The sequence below is a fragment of the Apus apus genome, chromosome 2, assembly GCF_020740795.1.
Source record: "Apus apus isolate bApuApu2 chromosome 2, bApuApu2.pri.cur, whole genome shotgun sequence".
Classification (NCBI taxonomy): domain Eukaryota; kingdom Metazoa; phylum Chordata; class Aves; order Apodiformes; family Apodidae; genus Apus; species Apus apus.
In genome coordinates, this window is record NC_067283.1 from 69,192,273 (window position 1) to 69,211,699 (window position 19,427).

Genomic DNA, 19,427 nt, shown 5'->3' on the forward strand with positions numbered 1-19,427 from the left:
AAAATGTTTGCAGCCTAACACCTTAAGGGGAAAAAAAATGCTGAACTTAGAAACTTGATATTCAGTTGTTTGTAGGAAACAAAATTCAGACAATCAGTGAGCCAAGCTTTTAGAGAATTGATTCTATACTTTCATACTTGGAATTTCAAAGTTGGCAAGACTATCATAAAATACGTGTTAAGGTTGGATGGCCATAGTAAAAAAGCACTGAAAAAAAAAAATCTACTGATAAAACTGGCTGGCAAATTATGCCATGTAGGAAATCTCCTATGAAAGTGAAGATTAAACATTTACAGTAAAGAAATAATCTTTGAACGTGACTTGATTTAGTCTAACACCAACTACTGTCTAGAGAATAAAGGAAAGTGAAATTTTGAGGTTGAAATCTCTCCAATGCCTCACGGATGCAGAGCAGGGAGCAGAAGCTTGTTTTAGCACAAACTTGTACAAGGGGAAATAACAGCAAGGCAAGTGAAATGGAAAGGAGCACAAAGCCTTTTAACATTTATTTGAAGTTAACAGTACATGAAATTTGAACTTAGGCACAGCAAGATGGTTTTAAATCCATAGTACTCTGTGATTTTCAAACAGGTTATCAGGACTGAGTCTTTTTGTCTGAGTAACTGTGATCTGTCTGTCTTAGGCCAAGAATTGGGAAGTACCCATTAAAAAAATAATTCAGGAAACAGACACTGATGCCAGCTGCACTGTCAAATGAAATCCTACAGGCATAAACCACTGCAGAAGACTGTGAGGTGTACAGACCTTCTATGGTTTTCCTTGTAAGAAGGAGATTCAGTGCGTAGGAAACATGGGGAATAAATCCACTGCCTCTTTGACTGTATCCTCAAAAAAGGGAGATTTTGCAGGTAAAACAGAGAACTAGCAGTCTCATCCCTGGAAGTCTGCATTGCAGATTGGCCCCAGCAGTACATGTCCTGCGGTAAAATAATCTTCAAATGTATAATCTGATTTGGACAGAGTTGCAATGGATTAACATTAAAACAACTCATTGCATCACTATTTAACTATTAAAGGTACCAAAGTTAGAAGAGGAGGTTTATTTAAAAAATTAAAGGCAGAACAGAAGTCCCATTGAAGTAATAACCATAACCAGTGAATCACACCTGGGAATCTAAATTTCTCCTGAATTCATAAATAAAATTATTATTTTGTTATTTTTTCATTTCATATCACCATTTACAATTAAAAGCATAACTGTAACTGACAAGAAAACATGGCTTTAAAGTAAGATTTAGAGATAAAGTGTTATTCAAAGCTTGTAAGGGGAAAAAAGCCATGAGAAAATTTTTGATAGCTGAAAAGCCTGAGTGAAAATATCTACTTTTGAAGAGAGGAAGGGGAAGACAAGAGGAGAAAGAAAAGTGTGTGCTGGTAGAGGAGCAGGGGCATGCTGGGTCAGCAAGACAGTGGAAAAAATGCATGAAGAATTTTGAAGAGGATTTTATTCATCAAGTTAGGTGTGTTTGTTGGAAACTGATTAAAGTAGGGTGATATATAATGGAAAAGACTGTATTTGAATAGTTAGACAGGTTGTAGCAGAGGCAATATATCTGTGAGTTATTCAAGCACTTTCAAAGATTTTACTGCATGAAATAAGAGTTTATATGGTTCACAAAAACAAAGATAAACCTGGGCAGATGAAAAATGCAGAATACAAAAATGTACCAGAGAAACCTCAGGATTGTGAGTGAGCCGCCAATTAACATGCTGTCACTTTAAAGGTACTTAAAGCCTCCTTCTTCCTATGCCACTAAGAGATTTCACACAGTGCTTTTGCAGCAGCTGAGCCCTATTTTTTGCAAGATCAAGGCCATTGCCAATAAAGTATATTTATATTGGTACTAACTCAATAATAATATTTTTTAGTAGAGCAATAAATGTATTTTCATTTTCCACTAACTACCTTGCCTGTATAACAAAACCACCAGTCAATCATGCCAACAGGTTCTAAGTAAAGTTGTGACTTTGACAAAAATGCAATAGCTTCTCTTAGGTTTGAGTTGAGTAAGAGGGGTGGGTATGGTCAGAAGCCTGAAAGGAGGTAATACAACCAAAATCCAAAATGCAACCCAGAAAGCTTGGAGACTTCTGCTCTAGAGAGCACCATGTTTTCTCCCTCCCTTCCTCACATAGGAAGACAGATGGACTCACACGTACACACATTCCTTTCGTGTAGCCATCTATTGTATAACCATTTATGGATCTGAAGTACATTTTTATCTTAAATCAAGATTGTTCAGGTTGACATAATAAATATTATATATATATATATTGAGAAAAATAATTTACTGGAATAACTTCACCAAGGATGTGGTAGACCACTCTACATTTTCAAGATGTAATTGGACAGGGTGCTAGATACCTTCATCTAAGCTCCTTTTCCCACAAAAAGCTGGACCATATGATCTTTCAAGGTCCTTTTCCAACCTGGACTACTCTGATTTTCAGCAAACCAGGAAATTTGCAAAATCAGAATGATAAGAGACATTTTTGCAAAGGTAGAGCGCAATAATTGGGTTGAGAAAGATGTATGAGATGATCATCACAACCTGCTACAGGACTTTGAGTTAAAAAAGAAGCTATTTCTACCTCTTCTTGAGTTTTCCACTTGAAACTGTCATTAGTCTCATTTAATACACCACAAGGATCAGAATAATGTTGATGGTTATCTGTCTCACAGGATGTTGTGAAGACTGATCTGTACACGTTATTTCAAAAATACAAGACAGAAGAATAATGTTATGCATTATTAGCACTGGTAGAATATTAATACAGTTTGATATTAACTTAGCATTCCACATACAGGTAGTAAATTGCTACTCGAAAGATCTTTTTTTCCTTCCAACATTTCTCCCAGATTTCTTCCAACTCCCAAGCTGGTCATGAGCAAGTTGTAAAGTCAGTTTAACAGACTAACAGGTTTCCCTAGAGGGGAAAAATCTGAAGACAAAACATCACAAGCAAGTTCTCCCATTAAAACACTTCTATGCAGAAATACTTAGAAAAGCTGAAATAAAATTACAGTAGAGACAATGACATTTCTGGTACATTTTCAATTGGGCTTAAAATGACCAATAAATGTAACTCTATATAATAAAAGAGGCCAGCTTTACAAGACTGTCTCCTGATTGAATTTAAAAATACATTTGCCTGATAATGAAAGCTATAAAATTGCAAAAAATATTTCTTCCCTCACATGTAATATATTTTCAAATAGAAAACACAAGAAATAATGTGCCATTAAAACTATTACTGTGATAGGCAATTATCTGAGCATGATAACCAATAGACTCCTCTGAATCAATAAAAGAAACAGAAGACAAAATTAAACCTATGACCTAGTCATAATTTACTGTTTCATTATTACATTTACTGAACCCTTTTTCACACGTAATTTATATACTTTGATTTCACAATTAAAGAAAACCAAATTATTTGAAATGCTAAGCCATTTTCTGCACAGAAGTAAGCTGGCATTGTCACCCTATTTATCACCCTGTTCAGGCTAACAGAGAATTTGTGCTGTGAGATTCCCAATCCACCTGCATCCTTCCAGTCCTTCAATAAAATTACAGCCTTATGGGGAAAAGATTAAACACATGTGCCTTCAGCTCTCATACAACAGTTCAACCCCTCATTTTTAAGCCAGCTGGACTCCTGTTTCATTTTAACCACCATCATCTCCTCCACTTATGGTGAAACCAGGACTCAGATGATCCCACATCCAAACGAAACAAACTCTTCCACCAAAACCGAGACTGTCTTCTAGCCTAGTATTTCACCTACATCTTATGAAACTCATAGGCATTTTGGTTGGCATTCAGCTCTCCAGTTTTTAAGGTGCTGCACTGTGCTTGTAACCCTAATGGTCCAGTCCAGCTTGCTGATCTACCCAGCAGTACCACAGCTCGCCCATGCTTGGTGGCAGTTTTGAAACACCACAGAAGTGCTGTCTTTAGCCATAAAAGTCCCAGATCATGATCTCTGTTGTGGACTGATCAAAAATGTACACTGTAGAGAAAAATCCTCAGAGATCAGCACCGAAAGCAAAAACATATCTAGAATTAAAGATAAACTGGGTAGTGATGGAGAATGCAAGGGAAGAGAGGCTGAAGCCTCTGAGGATGGGCGGTGGATCCTTGCTGGAGGGAGATACAGCTTAAGAAACCTAATAGCTATCTTCCAGTACCTACAAGGAAGTTATGGAAAAGACAGAGTAGGCCTCTTTTACAGAAGGGCACAGCAGGAGGATGACTGACAAAATTAAACCAAGATTGAGTGAGGTTCAGATCAGATATTTGGAAAGACTTCTTCACTGTGAGGATGGTGAAGCAGTGAAGCAGGTTACCCAGAGAGGCTGTGTGGTCTCCATCCTTGGAGGTTTCTATGAGCAAACTGGGTAAAACCCTCTGCAACCCAGTGTTGAAGTCAGCATTGACCCTGCTTTTAGCAGAAGGTTGGATGACAAAATCAAAATCAGGAGCAGGTCTATAGCCTCAGGGCAGGGGAAAGGCTGGAAAATGAGCCAGGCAGGGGCACAAGCACATGGCTCCTGCAGCAACATACCTTCTAGGAACAGGAATTTTTATCTAGGTTTGAAGAAATACAAAGAAAGGCACCCCATATAAACAATTTGAATAGTTAAAAATACTTCTGTTGAAGGCAATATTAAGTAATGTAATTCTAAACACTAAGAAATAATCTTGAATTCTCTAGAATTTTATTATGTAGAAACATAATCAAGTTTTAGAGATGTACTACTGTTCAAAGACAATCATTTTAAAGAGTCCTCAATTAAATTAAAAAAAAGTGTAATAAAAAAGTTTAGTACACAATTTGAAATAACTTTTTTTTTTTTTCTGTGTAAGTTTTACCTGAAAAGGCTATTTTCTCTAGATAGTTTTATAGGAATTGTACAGAAAAATTTTCTTCAGCCCTATCTTCTCCCAGGTCCATGACTAGCTAATTTGCACTGACACAACAGTATCCATTTCAAAAACACACCCACTGAATTTTCCAGCCATCAGAGGTGGGTCTTTGGTTTTTCTATGCAATAGTGCTACACGGGAAGTTATTAGTAAGCATCATGATACACAGACTGTGGTTAAGCTCATGAAATAAGTAGATTTCTTTCAGATTGAAAGCATCAAGCAGCGGAACGCTCATCTGTGAAGTGGTGGTTAAAACAGTGAGAGAATACTGCCCGAAGTGAAGCACAAAGTGAGATCAAGCCCCAGACTAAGGGGCTTCCTTAGTTTGGGTTGATTCTAGTGGGATGGCATGGTTGCAGCTCTTTGAATCCTGTATAAGAAAAAAGTTATTAGAAAACCAGTAGCTTTTGAGAAACCATAGTGAATACGGAGCTGAGACCACATGGATAACAGTCAGGGCAACAGTTTCTGCCAGGAAGACAGGTCCAGAAATCACAAGCAAAGGAACTGCCTCTGTTTGTTTGTCTCTGCTGCATTTGCAGAAACAAAGAAAGATCTGTAAAAGATGCTGGGCTATCTTTCTAATACTCAGGCAGGTCCCCAAAGTCCTCCTCTTTCAGTCTGAAAAGAGGCAATACAAAAAAATGATGCCATTCTAAAAAAAAATATCTTATAAATTCTGAAAACTGTAGGTTAACTTACTTCTTGAAGAAGCCAGTAAGATATTCCTGGAGTTCATTTTTCTCCAATGCCAGTATCAATATCCTCAGTTTCTCAGGAATGTTGGGACATGAATCATTAATAATTCAATGGAGAAGGAGGAATTTTATCAGAAAAATCAAGAGGAAAAAAAACACTAGTTCACTAATTTTTTTATGTTCAAGAAATGCACAAGTCCATTTGGAAGTTTAGAAGAAAACTGCAGTGGAAAGTGATCCTATAAAAAAAATAAATCATGGATTTCCAGTCATGTTTAAAATACAATCTATGCCATCTCATCTTTTGTTATAGGTGCTACTGTATCACTGAGCAACAGAAATGCAATGGGGAGTTAAGTGAAAGGGAGGAAAAAGGGACAGTGTGGGGACAACTCCTTACCATTACGACAGCTATTGATCACAAGAACACAGGCATGACAGTTGTATACAGTATTTTTGGGGCTGTGGAGTTCATCCATCATTTACTCAACCTAATCTCCAAACATACTGCCATTATCCCGTTCCCATCAAACTGTGCTAAATGACTCTTTCCACAGAAGCTTACAGGGCATGACCTGCTCCTCCTCCGCCAGCACCACTGACGTGTTTGTGTCTATTTGAAGCCCTGACAGCTTTCTACAGCCATCCTTAGCATACTTTCAAACCAAATTCTTTCTGTCTCCTTTGGAATTGCAGGATAGGCAGACAACAGGGAAGTGGGAAGATGCTAATTGCAAATTAACTGTGCTGCAGGTCTTCCCTATCTCACTTTTATCTAATCAGTACCTTCTCAGCCCTTGTTTTTCTGGCTGCACTAGTATTTGTCTTGATTGAATTCACAAAAATCCTTGGAACCATTACTGGTGTGACAGACAAACAGCAACCATGTTCTTGGCTTGAAAAAGCAATTTCAAGTCTCTGTGTCCTAAGTGTTTATCAATTAAAGGAGCACAAAGTGGATTTAAACACTCCCTTTACAGCACCACATTTTTAATGCAATCAGGTTTCAGGAGATCTATTTTTTAAAAAAATCAAACAACCGCAAGTATGGGAATACAGGGAACAAAGGGCAATAGTCTGCAGAAAAAATGCCCGGAATTCAAAGCCATGAAAAAAAAAATATCTGAAGTTAGTGAATTACACCACACAAGTACTCATGAACGGCAGGTTTGGGCAGGATGAAAGGTCTATATAGCTCTGTTCTGTCTGCACCAAATAAATATCACCCCACCACACAAACTAAGACGGACAGTTAAACAGTCCTAATAATTGGATACCTTAAGTTAAAAACCAAGCCAAGGTGTATTAGCACAACAAGCCTCTAATATTCTCCTGGGCTCCAATCTGTTTTCAACACAAAGCATTCTTGAGATGCATGTTGCTTCTATGTGTTTTTCATGTCTCACTATATTCTTCCGCATTCACTCATCCAGTGTCCCCATATGAACTTTTTGCATTTATGTCACCCCTCCTGCAAGGAGGTGCAGAGGGGCTTAGACCCCATCCTGGTTGCTGTGATGCTGGTTCCTAGTAGTTTCATTTGAAGCATACTGCCTTCTATACTAGCAGCCACAAAGCCTTCCTTCTGTACCCATCCTCTCCGACCCACCCATGATTTTCTACATCTCTATCATATTCATCCACCAAATCCCCTCTACCAGAACTGGTTTTCTCAATCATTCCATTACTCTGAATATTCCTGTCAATTTTCTTTGAACTTTCTGCATATCCTTGTTGAAATGGAAAGCCTGCCCTCTGTGCAGCATTCAGCCTACACACAAAGGGGAGCAGGAAATCCCACAGCCTCATCTCTCTTCCCAGACACCATCTCGTAAGGCAGCAGTAGCGTGGTGGAGCCAAAGCTTCCTATTCTTGCCACTCTGTATCAGCTTTCCAAAGATGAGAGTGGAAACAACCCAAGGCTTACTGCACATTCATGTCAAGAGCAGCACAGAGCAATCAATTCCTTGGACAGGTCTCAAGGGCACCCAGCGGGGATCAAGGTTACCCTCCAGCCCTTCCTCTCCAGTGCTAACCTGCCCCAAGGCACCAGAAGTGCCATGCATGCTTTGCTAATGCACCTCTGTTCCAGGGACAGGGCTGTATGCATGCATCTCGCTCACACTGACTATACCTCCAGATCTGTCTGTATATCAGAATCATGTTTATTTATTTAAAATGAGAAATCCAATTATAGCACCAAATTATTCTGAGGGGGTAACAACAAAGATGCCACTTTTGGTCCAACATGGATTTATTTCAAAGTGATTTCCAACATGCTGCTAAGCAGCAGAAGTTGTAGAATTGTACAACACGAGGCGGGCTGCCAACACTGAGCTCTGCTGCAGCTGAGCAGGCAGAAGTTCAACATAAACAAAAATAACTGAAAATGAAAACTGGGGGAGAGGGAGGGAAGGGGGCTAGACAGATAAACAGGCGACTGCCAATGCTGCGAAAGAAAACCCTGAAACCCACAAAAACATTATCAGCAAGGAGGGAGCAACCCCTCCATTTAAAATACAGTGCAAAGAAGCATCCCTAAATGGGCTTGTCCCAGCTCTCCCAGGAATTGTGGGAGCCAGTAGAAGATTTTAGATTCAGCTGCAGCTCAAGAGGAGCTACTTTGCAGGCTTAGAAACTGGCCACGGGTTTTCAGAAGACAGGAATTCAAGCGTAAGTGTGGCTGAAACTAAAGCCCTCCAGAAAGCAGGAGCAGAATTAATAGCATACTTTCTAATTCTTAGTAAAAAGAACAGCATTTAGCTCACAAAGCTAATTGCTTAAGAGACACTATTTAGTCACCTTTTGCAATTTGACTCTGACCTCTCAGATCCCTTGTGTCAACTCAATGGGAAAGTAATTTCAGAGAGACTTTGGAATTATGAACTTGTGTGATTCACACCCATAAAGTAACAAACTAAAGTTGAACATGCTAGGCTTTACAGACAATTTACTTGGGTTTATTTACTTGAAAACATCTACTCTGCTGAAAATGTAGTCAAAGCTAACAAAATAAGCGTTTGCTAGAGATGCTCCTCGATGGGTTCTGTACCCACAGCCCAGGGAACAGTGCTAAAGCTGTTGGAAACCTGCCTGGAAATTATGGAGAGAGATGAGCTCTTCAGACAGGGACCAAGGGCAGATTGGGGTGGTGGGCAGGTCTCAAACAGCTGAGCTCTCTTCAAGGTTCCCAGGCAAGTAAAATAACTGTTTTAGTAACTTCAGGGCAGTTTTTACTGAGCTCTTACAATTAGTTGCTATTTTGTGGCATTAAAAGACTGCACCTCAGCAGAATTTCAATGGAATTTTGGGGAAAAGGCGCTAAAAAAGGCACAACTGCAACTGAGGAACCAGGCTGAGCTTACAGATCGCTGGAATGAAATGTCTAAAGTTGCCTTAAGGATGCTGGAGGAATTTATCTTTAAAAGTGTTAGGTAAATATATTTTATTATGCTTTGCTACTAGTTTCATGTGTGATCTAAATAGCATTTCTCATGTTGCTCACTGAACACTGAAACAAACACAAGAAACAAATATGTGCTTATTTCTACACACACAGAAAGAAAGTGTGGAAGAACAAAACAACCCACAACTGAGCATTCAAAGTCCAAACTTTTTCTGGACAATAAATGAAAAAAAAGCCACAAAACAAAACCAAAAAAACACAACAAAACACTTGAGGCCATACTACCCAAGATGAATGGTGGGTTTAACTTTTCTCCCATCTCTTGATCCTAATACCTAACCCAGCATTTGACTAAGAGTACACAGAAACACTGCTAAGAAAGACAGGGTAAACAAAATTTACTGCTGAAAAATAGGCAGAAACAAAATCCAGCAACATAATAGTTCATTGCAGTAAAACCCATCACACCATCCCTCAAAAGATTAAGAAATTTGCTCAGTACAAACATAATAAAAAAGCTAGAATCTTGCCAAAGGAACAAGAAAAATAAAACACTTAAAATATTATAATGCTAGCATAAAAGTCAACATCATGTTCTCACCTTGGATACAAGTCTCACTCTGATCTCCACATCTAAAAAATATATGGAGGCAATAAAGAGTCCCAGAGTCAGGCAGCAAAAGTTATTAGTCAAAGACAGACAAATGAATTACGAATGACTAACAAGATCAAGGCTGTATATCTGAAAGATAACAAAAAGACTGAATAAAGATACACAATATAGTGAAAGTTAATTAGGAAGTGTTTTTACTTGCCCTCCCAATAGAAAGTCAAACAGAATTAAATCACATTTCAAAATACTTTGTTTTAAAAACAATGAATGGATATCCCGTGGAACTCATTTCCACAAAATACAATTGATGCTAAGAATCAAGTGGATTAAACCACAATTGGATACATATACAAATAATCCCTGCAGTTCCATTATAAGCAACCACAAACAGATGGAGATTAGCATGACATTCTATAATGGAGATATAATTTCCTAACTGTTTAGGGAAGGATTTCATACATCACTCTCTGTAGCATCCTAGACTAGCTACTGCTGACAACATGACACCCAACTGGAGGGACACTCCTCAGATTACTCCAGCACTCCATGTGTTTCCAGAACTGTCCAGTGGCAGCAGGTACTAGGTGCATGCCAGATTTTGCATCTGAAAATGTGTGCATATCCTTTGAGGTACCCGTGAGATGTTATTAAACACCCCTGATTGGAAAAGTCAAACTTCTGTGGTTAAGGCAAACTTTTGGTAATTACACTTACGGCACTTTCTAATGCTTAAACAAACTAGTCCTCACTCTTTGGTCTTCTGAAAGTTTATTTGCCATTCTATCATTACATCTTATAATTTAATGTAAAAGTCATTAATGTTATTATTTTTTTGAGACCCAGGAACAGACTGTAGACAAGAACAAAACCAAGAACAGTACACCTTGATCACATCTTTCTGACAAGACACAGACAAACTCACGGAGCTTCTTCCAAAGCTAATATATTCTTTTTTAAGACAGGCTCTCCTAAAGGTAGTAAAATTCTTTGTAAAGAGGGTACTCTTCAGTAATGGAAATAACGATAGCCCTGTCTGCAACCCTAAATGCCTGTCAATGCCAAACAATAAACCAAACAACATGATGAAGGAGCCTGCTTCCTAGCTAGACAAACCAGGCATGATTACAATACAGCTTGGTAAAGTCAGAATCATCAATGGCTAGTTATCTTCTCCCTTCCTTCCTAGCTGAGTTGACACTATCATATCTAGGAAAAAAAAAACAAACCACATTCTTGGTTACATCTTAACTGCTCTTTCACATTCTGTACCTGGTTGGTCTGGTGCTACAACAGGAGAAGATTTGAGAATTAATATGTATTTTTATTTTTCCTTAATAAAGTTGGGACTGATTGATTTTTCAGTCAGAGGTGATCAGTTTTTCACACTGCATAAAAATGGGGCTAAGCAGAGTGCAAGTGTATTGCTACTACATCTAAGTCTCTTTTGTAGTTCCAAAATACCAGAAAACTGGAAGGACTTCTGAATGCAACTGTAATGCAAATCTCATTATTAACTACCACTTTACCCTGCTGAGCAAATATCAGCATGTCCCTCCTGAATAACAAGAGTATTTCTAACAGCAGTCATCGTATTTCTTAATGCAGAACTGAATTCACTGGCAATAAAGTCCAGGTTCCTGGAAGAGAAATGACTCTGTGCTCTCTGTAGACAGATTGGGTTTTAATGAGCAAGGGAAACACAGAGGGCCTGATCCTAATCCCACTTAAGTCAAGGGGATGGTTTCTGCTGACTTCAGTGGGCTTTGGATGGAGCTCTGAGGTCTTCATTTCACATCTGTCACATTCCCAGCTCCACTAAAACCTGAAGGGAGTTTCAGTGTTACTCAGAGAAGAACAGTACTTTGACAATTAAAATTACCACTTTCTCCAACATGGCAGTTTCTCCATTATAAGCAGGAAAATATTCAATTGCTGAGAATTTCAGACTTCATTTTTAAAAAAATTAACTTTTTGGTTTGACACTCAGTAGCCTCATCTTGTGCCAACTCTGCTTGTGAAGAAAGTCAAGTGAGTGCTCCTAATGTATTATTATTATTATTCCACTATCACTTATGGGTGCCTTGCTGACAGCATATTTTATTTTCAAGTCTACTTATCTTAGTAATCATGTTTTTCAGCACCAGAATGTGTTCATCTGGAGCTGGTGAAAGGTGTTGGGTCAAACTAATACAGCAGAACAGTAACCTTACATGGATGATAAGTAACACAGGACTTTTAAATTTACAATCTATAACATACAGTTTTAAAGAGACAGCTTTTTCCCCTCTGTGTGGTATTTTTCCTTGTACTGCTGCATTTTGCAAGCCAGTACTTCAGTATATGCCTGACCTGTTCATCAAGCAAGCTCTTTAATGACCATAATAAATAACATGTAAACTTTGAGTTAAGGACATAATTCTTCAATTAAAACTAATAGTCGTGACTACAGCATCTCTCTGTGGTGCTGCTGTTGCACTCTGTTGGCAGTACGCTATGCAAACAGCTGGGGTCAAGAAAAAAGTGGTGTTCAGAACTGATTTACAGCATTGCCTCCATCTGATGCTCTGACTAATCATGGAGTTTAGCTCTTGCCTGTCAAACTTGCCACTGCTTGTTTATTACAAAATATTTTCTTATCTATTTCTCCCTGTGGATTCTTCTTTTTATTAATAATTACAATGAAATTGAAAAGCGAACAGTAGATGATCTCCATAACAGGATTAAAGAAAACCTCCTATTACTTTTACTTTACAAGTCAATGCTTATCTATTTTATAAATAGGAATCCTGCAAAAAAAAAACCCAAACACCAACCAACACAACAACAACAAAAAGAATAAGAGAGTTAGAGACTAACACGTGTTAACTTTAAAATGCTACTATCTCTAGCCTCAGCAATCCTCAGGTTTCTGGAATAAAGTATTGTCACACTGAAATCCATAGCAGAATTCCTGACTTAAGGACCAAGACTTATCTCCTCTGAGCTAGAGCACATCCTTGGTGTTTAGCATGCTGCTTGACAAGATTGCTCACCAGCTGCACCTTGCTCCACTGAAGAGAAGAATGAAGCACAGAACTGGGAGCATCTGGGTAGGCAGCAGGTCTGCAGGGGTAGAGGTGGCCCTCTGAACATATCTGGAAGTCAAATTACGTAGCAAAAATATTGTGCTTGAATTGTGGTTTCCGTTATTTCTCATAAGCACATTTTTTAAACTCTTGGGGCAAGGTTTTCAGAAGATGCAGGTGTCTGGTGAATTCTTCTTCAGTCTCATTTTCAGAAGTGCTAAATATCAACTTTTGTGAATCATGGCCCTTTAAAGCTGGATTAATCCAGTAATCCAGAAAAGTAAAATCAGTCACGCTTGAAGAGATTGGTCTTTTTTAGTTGTGGTGCTTTTCCCTGTGTCTTTTTTTTCACCTTTGCTTTCCCCTTCAGCTTTCATTCCTGTCTTGCCCAATACTCAAAGCAGAACTTAATATTAACAGAAATCCTGCTTTAAGGCAAGAAGTTTCACCCTGTAAACACACTGCCATACTCAAAATTGCAAGTTGAAAGGCAGTGGAGAACCACTCTGAATCATCCTGAGGCTTCAGTTAGCTTGCGTTAGTGGATAGGTTTGTTTGGGTTTTTTTTTATCTTTAAAAAAATAATACCATTAGTAACAGGAGAACCTCTTTGCTTTAAATTGCTCCACACAGAGACACTGTTGGTTCAGCTAGAAATCACTCATATTATGCCTTTTTTTCTGTGTGCTGATACAAGGATTGCAGATGAGGTAAACAACAGAAAGAGAATTAATGTTGAAACTGAATGTAGGAAAAAAAAACCACAAGAGTGGATAGAGGGAAAATATTATTTACACTGAAGATAACGGTAAAGCAGGTATTGAATCCATGTTAAATACAATTTTCCATTCTGTATTTGCCTAGGTTGATAGTTCTCCCTCTAGTACACAGACATATTCCTTTTTCCAGAGATAAACCACTGTGTATGATGGACTTGAACTCATGTCACAGAGGGAAGGTTAAAGAAAAACTAAGCATGGGTTCCAAGCTGATTTCAAAACCAGTAGATTCACAATAAATGTAAAACTAGTACAGTTATGCACTAGTCAAGCATGTTAACTTACTTGTACTAAACCAGCGTAGAAACTTATCCTTAAAATATTCTCCACTGAGCTGAAAGTGGATTTACTTCAAAGTCAACACAAGGAACTGGGTTAATTGTCAGGAGAGCAGAAGACCTTGAATGTGTAGTGTTAAACCTCTATCGTTTCACTGCTACCATGTTCAGCTTGGTGGCCCATAATTGCTACTCTCATGATCTGCTGGGTTAATATTCAATTTCACAACTGGTATATAAGTGTAATTCCTATTTAGAAAATTGATTGTAAAAGCCCAAAAGGACCCACTGAGGTCCACTGAGGAGACTATTGTATAAAAAGGGAAGTTTGAGATCATATAGATAGTTTCCATATTTAAACAGACAGGAAACAGATATTGCCTTACTAGCGTATAAAAAGACACTATTTAATCTAATATCCTGCTCATAGAGTTGTCTAGTGACAGATGTTTCTGGGCCATATGAAATACAGTAGTGATTTTATAAATATTGCAGGTCCATAATTCATACTGGGATTTCATCAGGACCGCAGGCAGATGTCACCTATGTTCCAAAACACGAGAATTGACAGCCTTTGCCATTTTTGTGTAACCATAGAGGCTTATTTGCCTGAAAGATACCCAGTACTGCAGACTTAATACACACCATGCTGCACATTTCTGTTATCTTTTTGAATGTTTCCTCTTGGATCAATGCAATGGATACTCTATGAATGAAGAAAAGGGCATGGTTTTGAAAGGTCTGGAGTTCCCACAGTACCCAGTGATTTCAGTGGAATTGCTAACACTCAGAAGCCCTGAAAAATAAGGCCTAATTTTAAAAAGCCAAACTCAGGAATACTTCATTTACAAAGCTGAGAAAAATGTCTGCTTAAGTGACACGACCTGCAGTTAAACACTTGGCTTTGTATAAGTGAGTTTAGCCGTTTACTTTAAGAAGAACTTGAATTGCTTGCACCATCTCAGTTGATTTTTACTTGCTCAATACACATCCCATCTACCCAACAAAACTGAAGTCAACTGTCTGATCTAAACTGTTAAATTTCCATTGTGGCTTTCCAGATGTGTCACTTAAAACTTTAGCCTCCACTGTTTTGCTGGTCTATGGAATGCAGGTGGCAGTATCTCAGATGAGAACTAAGAGACCTTTATATATAAAGGTAGAAAAAAAACCCCACAGCTTTTATCTCTCTTATTTTGGTGTTCATTCACAAAGTATGACTGCAAACTATTTGTATGCTACAATTATGAACAGTCATTCATCTCCTTACTATCCATCTGTCCCACACATGTACTAAGCATAAAAATACTAAATACAATTTTTTTCATACTCAGTATTATTTTTAAAAGGCACCTTTCCCTTACATTTGTGTGATACCTAATGAATAATAGATCAGTTGCATGTGTTAGTGTTAATGTTACCAGACAGCATTTCAGAAAAGCAGGACAAAACATTAATTCTGGAGGAACTTGGAGGAGCAGTAGACACCATCCAGATGCACACTTTGCAGCTCAGGTCCATTTCTGTGGTATACAGATCATATGGAGTGCATAGTCTCATTAATTTCTATTCAACTTACCCAGATACTTAGTACTTTGTAGAAATTGGCAACAATTTTCTTTAACAAATTATTTAAAGTTAACTAACAGGTTAACATAAAACAGCCATCAAGCACAAAACAAACAATGAGAAGATGCTGTGATCTGTTTCAGGAATGCTGACATTTGTTTGTCCTGATATTAAAGAAAACTTTGTTTCCTCAGCCTAAATGCTAACATTTTCCAGCATGGAGATAATTAACCTTTTAGCTGCTTCATGCTTTGACTCAGCTTCAATAAATCCTTCCTGCCAATAGTTTTTTTTCCCCCTACAAAAAGTGTATTCTGGATCCATCAAATGCGAACAGCAGGATTAATTATTTAGTGCTAAATCCATCTCTCTTTTGCTCAGTAATACTAGGAAGTGAAGAGGGGCATGTAAAGATGCATTCCTCTCATCTCCTGTCCTGCCAGCATTACAGGATGCATGTTTGGCTGAACCTATCCTAAGAATAAGAATTTTTTTACTATGGGGGTGACAAAGCACTGGAACAGGCTGTCCAGGGAGGCTGTGGAGTCTTCTTCTCTAGCGATATTCAAGACCTGCCTGGCTACAGTCCTGAGAAACATGCCGTAGGGGATCCTGCTTTAGTGGGGGAGTTGGACTGGAGGATCTCTAGAGGTCCCTTCCAACTCTGACAATTCTATGATTCCACAATTTGGGGCCTGGCCACCTTATTAACGACCTCAACCCAGTCTTATGAAGGCCTTGCCAAGAGATGACTGCAAATGCCTGTACACCCTGCTGGCACCACACACATGCAATTCTCAACACGGGACATTGGTGTGTTTTATCACCCTAAGAAATGCTTGGGGTGGCTGTCTCACTGCCATTGCCACTTTCTGTGGCTAGAAAGATTCTTTTCAAGATAAGCAAATGTTACCAGCACTACATTCCCATGCAAATCTCCATGCAGAATTCAACATAATTTGAGAGAAACTCAGGATCAGCTGCAGATGTGGTGTTTCTTCACACTGCTGAAAGACTACAGGAAACAAACAACCTGCACCTTCATGCTAATGTTCTCTTAAAAGCTGATTAAGGAGGAGCCGGACAAAAGCTATATGAAGGATCTGTCTATTGTTATAAAGAAAAATTAGTTTCAGGTAGAGATCTGAGACCCAGCCAAAAAACATTTCCCCTCAACTCAGAAGCACTCACAAAAGTCTACTGCTCTCCCCCTGTGATCCTGTGGAAGCTGACTCCTTCAGCCATTTTTCACCGGCCCACTGCCTGTCAATAAATCACCGTGCTAATCCCTGCGACGCCTCCTGTGAAGTGCTTTGGGAATTGTGGCAAAGATTTCTGGGCTGCATTTGAGAACTGGTGGTGAATGGCTGACTCCAGGTTGACATGATGAAGAAAGGTTAAGCTCTTCAGCCGAGCAGCCTCTTAGAAAGATTCATTGTGACTTCAGCTATCTCTTTTCTATACAGCAATGCTATCCTCTGCATCTGCCTGAATACATAAGGGAGTTGACATTTGTCTTCTGTGTGGCTCACGTACTTAAGTTTTCCTCTCTTCTCATTACCCATGAAGTGTGATTACATTTCCTATAGAATATCACTGGTGATACATCACACTTCAGGGCTGTGTTTTCCCCCTCCCTTATGGGAACCTGTGGTTACTTCATCTTTTTCCTTTCTTGAATACCAGTCCTCCCACAAGCCTGTGTGTTAGCCACCAGCCTCCCACCAAAGAATAATGGGACTGCTACTGAAGCTCATTAATAGTAAATTATTTTCAGTTAGTGAAGATGATGTTATCGGTGAAGTCTCTGAAGAGTCAGGGACAGTACAGCAGAACACTGTCTGCCCCACAATTGATTTGAATCCAGTGGTTTGAAGGAAACCTCAGACTCAGTAGCAAGCCATTAAGAACAGCTGTTTGTGTGGTGCCTGTCTGAACACTATGGATAGGAAAAAAGGTAAAGTCTTGTCTTTCCTGATCAGTTGATTATTCCTCCCGCCCCCCCCCCCCCCCACCAGATGGTCTTTAAGTAAACACTGGCATCAGAGGTTTGAACTGGCAGTCACAAGCTATGTAAAAAGCTTTAAGTCACAGAACTCACACTTCATAGTATAAAGCAAGGATTTTTTTTTTTTCCTTTTTCTCTTTTGTAAAACAAAGTCAAGGCATTTACTAGTATTTTTCAAGTCCACCCTTCAGACAAATGAAGCAAGAAATGCCTAGTATAAGGAGATGCTGAATAGTCCAAGGGCATGCTATTCCTACTCTGTCCTTCCTCTTACTCCTCTCATAGTTCTTTATGACACTTACACTTGGGCAGGGAACTACTATTTGGGGGACTTTCAAAGCAACTGCAGGGAATAAGGTATCTGAACCCACAATGGAATTCCAAAGCTCTAGGCCAAGCATTTAAAAATCTCAGAAGAGGATGCTCAACAAAATTATGCAGATTCCAAGCCTACACATGTATATGTAAAAAATATAGAACCGAAGAGGTCTACTTCAATATAGAAGAATACTTTCCGGCTTGTGCTATAAAAGAGCATGCATATGTTTTTCTAGTTCTGGCTTCACCCAATAGGTACTATAAAGAAGCTGGAACAGAGGTGAAATTCAGAACTTCTAAAATATCTGAAAAAGTTTTTTTAAAGCAAAAATATGTGCATATGTACTCAATTCTCTATATTCATTTCAAATTGGAATAATTTTGCTAGGGAGTAAAAGGAGGAGTTGAAAGCTTTTCAGTTCAATTTCCTAAGAAATAAAAACTAGCAGATGGCTGCCTTGCACGTGGTGAAAGCTCCTGTTACTGCACTAGGTATCTGGGAAAGCTAAACTCTTGACAGCCCCAGTCCAGGTAGGGGGACAGTAAGGCACCAAGATTGCTAGAAAGTGGGAAGCACAAGACATGCTGGAGTCATGTAGCAAACAGGACCTCAGGGTTACCTTGTAGTTAAAGACATGGAGCCCAAGTCCAGGCTTCTTTAAACCTCTAGGCAGCCGGGATGAAAACCTCATAGTCTCAACCCTCAGGTGGCAAATCATCTGGTGGGACATGAGGAAAACCCATATGCCTTCATAAAGCATCTCTCACTGGACAGTCCAGTCTGTACTTTAAATGAATATGGCTACAAAGTCCCTGATCACTGCTAAGCAGGAGCTGCTATAAGAATGGAGCTGCTATTTGAACTCAGCTGTGTTCAAAGGGGAAAAGGCTGGGAAGATGAAAAAAAACAAGGAGTAGCTGGGAACACTGTGAATCTAGCAACCACCACTGGCCGTCAGGTTGGTCTGGGACACAGGGGATTGACGCAACCTCCGTTCCAGGTATGTTTTCTAAGATGAAGCCCATAAGGCAAAATAAATGACAGAAAAGTTTCTCATTCATGAGAGAAAACAAGCAGCATCACTCCTGGGAGGGACAAGACAGGGGAAAAAAACAGGGTACTGTAGTGCTTTAACGAGCCGCTATATAGTCATATGCTGCTGAAACACCCGACGGAAGGCTCAGAAGTCAAACAGCATCCACTGATGGAGCCTCCCATAAACAGTTAACAGACTGCAAAAATATTAGTCTTCCACATACTTGACTAAATGAGAGGAAAACAAATCCAGAGCTGGAGAACACAGTTCATTAATATGAAACCAATTCTCTGTTACCTACTGTCAAAACCAGGTCTTGGGCTGTTTTTTTCTGCAGAGAAGCTGCTGTTGGGACTTTGCCAGTTCAGCAGCTAAGGGTAATCTCAGAGAATCCCTCAGCAAATTGTAAAGTGCTCAGGCTGAAGAACAACAAGGTGCTCAGGGACTGAACTGATTGTTTTAATTTGGGTAATACTAGCAGCAAGCAGTACTTCAGAATTATTCTGCTAAATTCACCTGTTCCAGAAGCAAGACAAAACCAAGCTAGCTTCAATAAATAAACCAGACCTAAAAGTATTTTATTTGATCTCCATCTAGATATGGAGAAATGCAACAAATCTGGCAGTAAAAGGAAAAATTGTATTACTGTGTTGCTTTTTCTGTATACTAACAAGGAGCTGTCAGTCAGTAAGATTTGATTC

General features: G+C 39.0%; 1 protein-coding gene across 5 annotated transcripts in view; it reads right to left on the bottom strand.

The window, feature by feature from the left end:
- The window catches only part of FARS2 (phenylalanyl-tRNA synthetase 2, mitochondrial), a 243,785-nt gene that overhangs the window by 56,839 nt on the left and 167,519 nt on the right, over positions 1-19,427 (bottom strand). Inside the window, exon 9 of one of the 5 annotated variants that reach the window (XM_051610552.1) lies at positions 5,285-5,325. The exons of the other annotated variants lie outside the window; for them this stretch is intronic. Within the exon in view, the coding sequence (XP_051466512.1) occupies positions 5,292-5,325 (34 nt within the window). The 3' untranslated portion in view covers positions 5,285-5,291. Of the gene's footprint in view, positions 1-5,284; positions 5,326-19,427 lie in introns of those variants that run through there. 5 annotated transcript variants of the gene reach the window in all.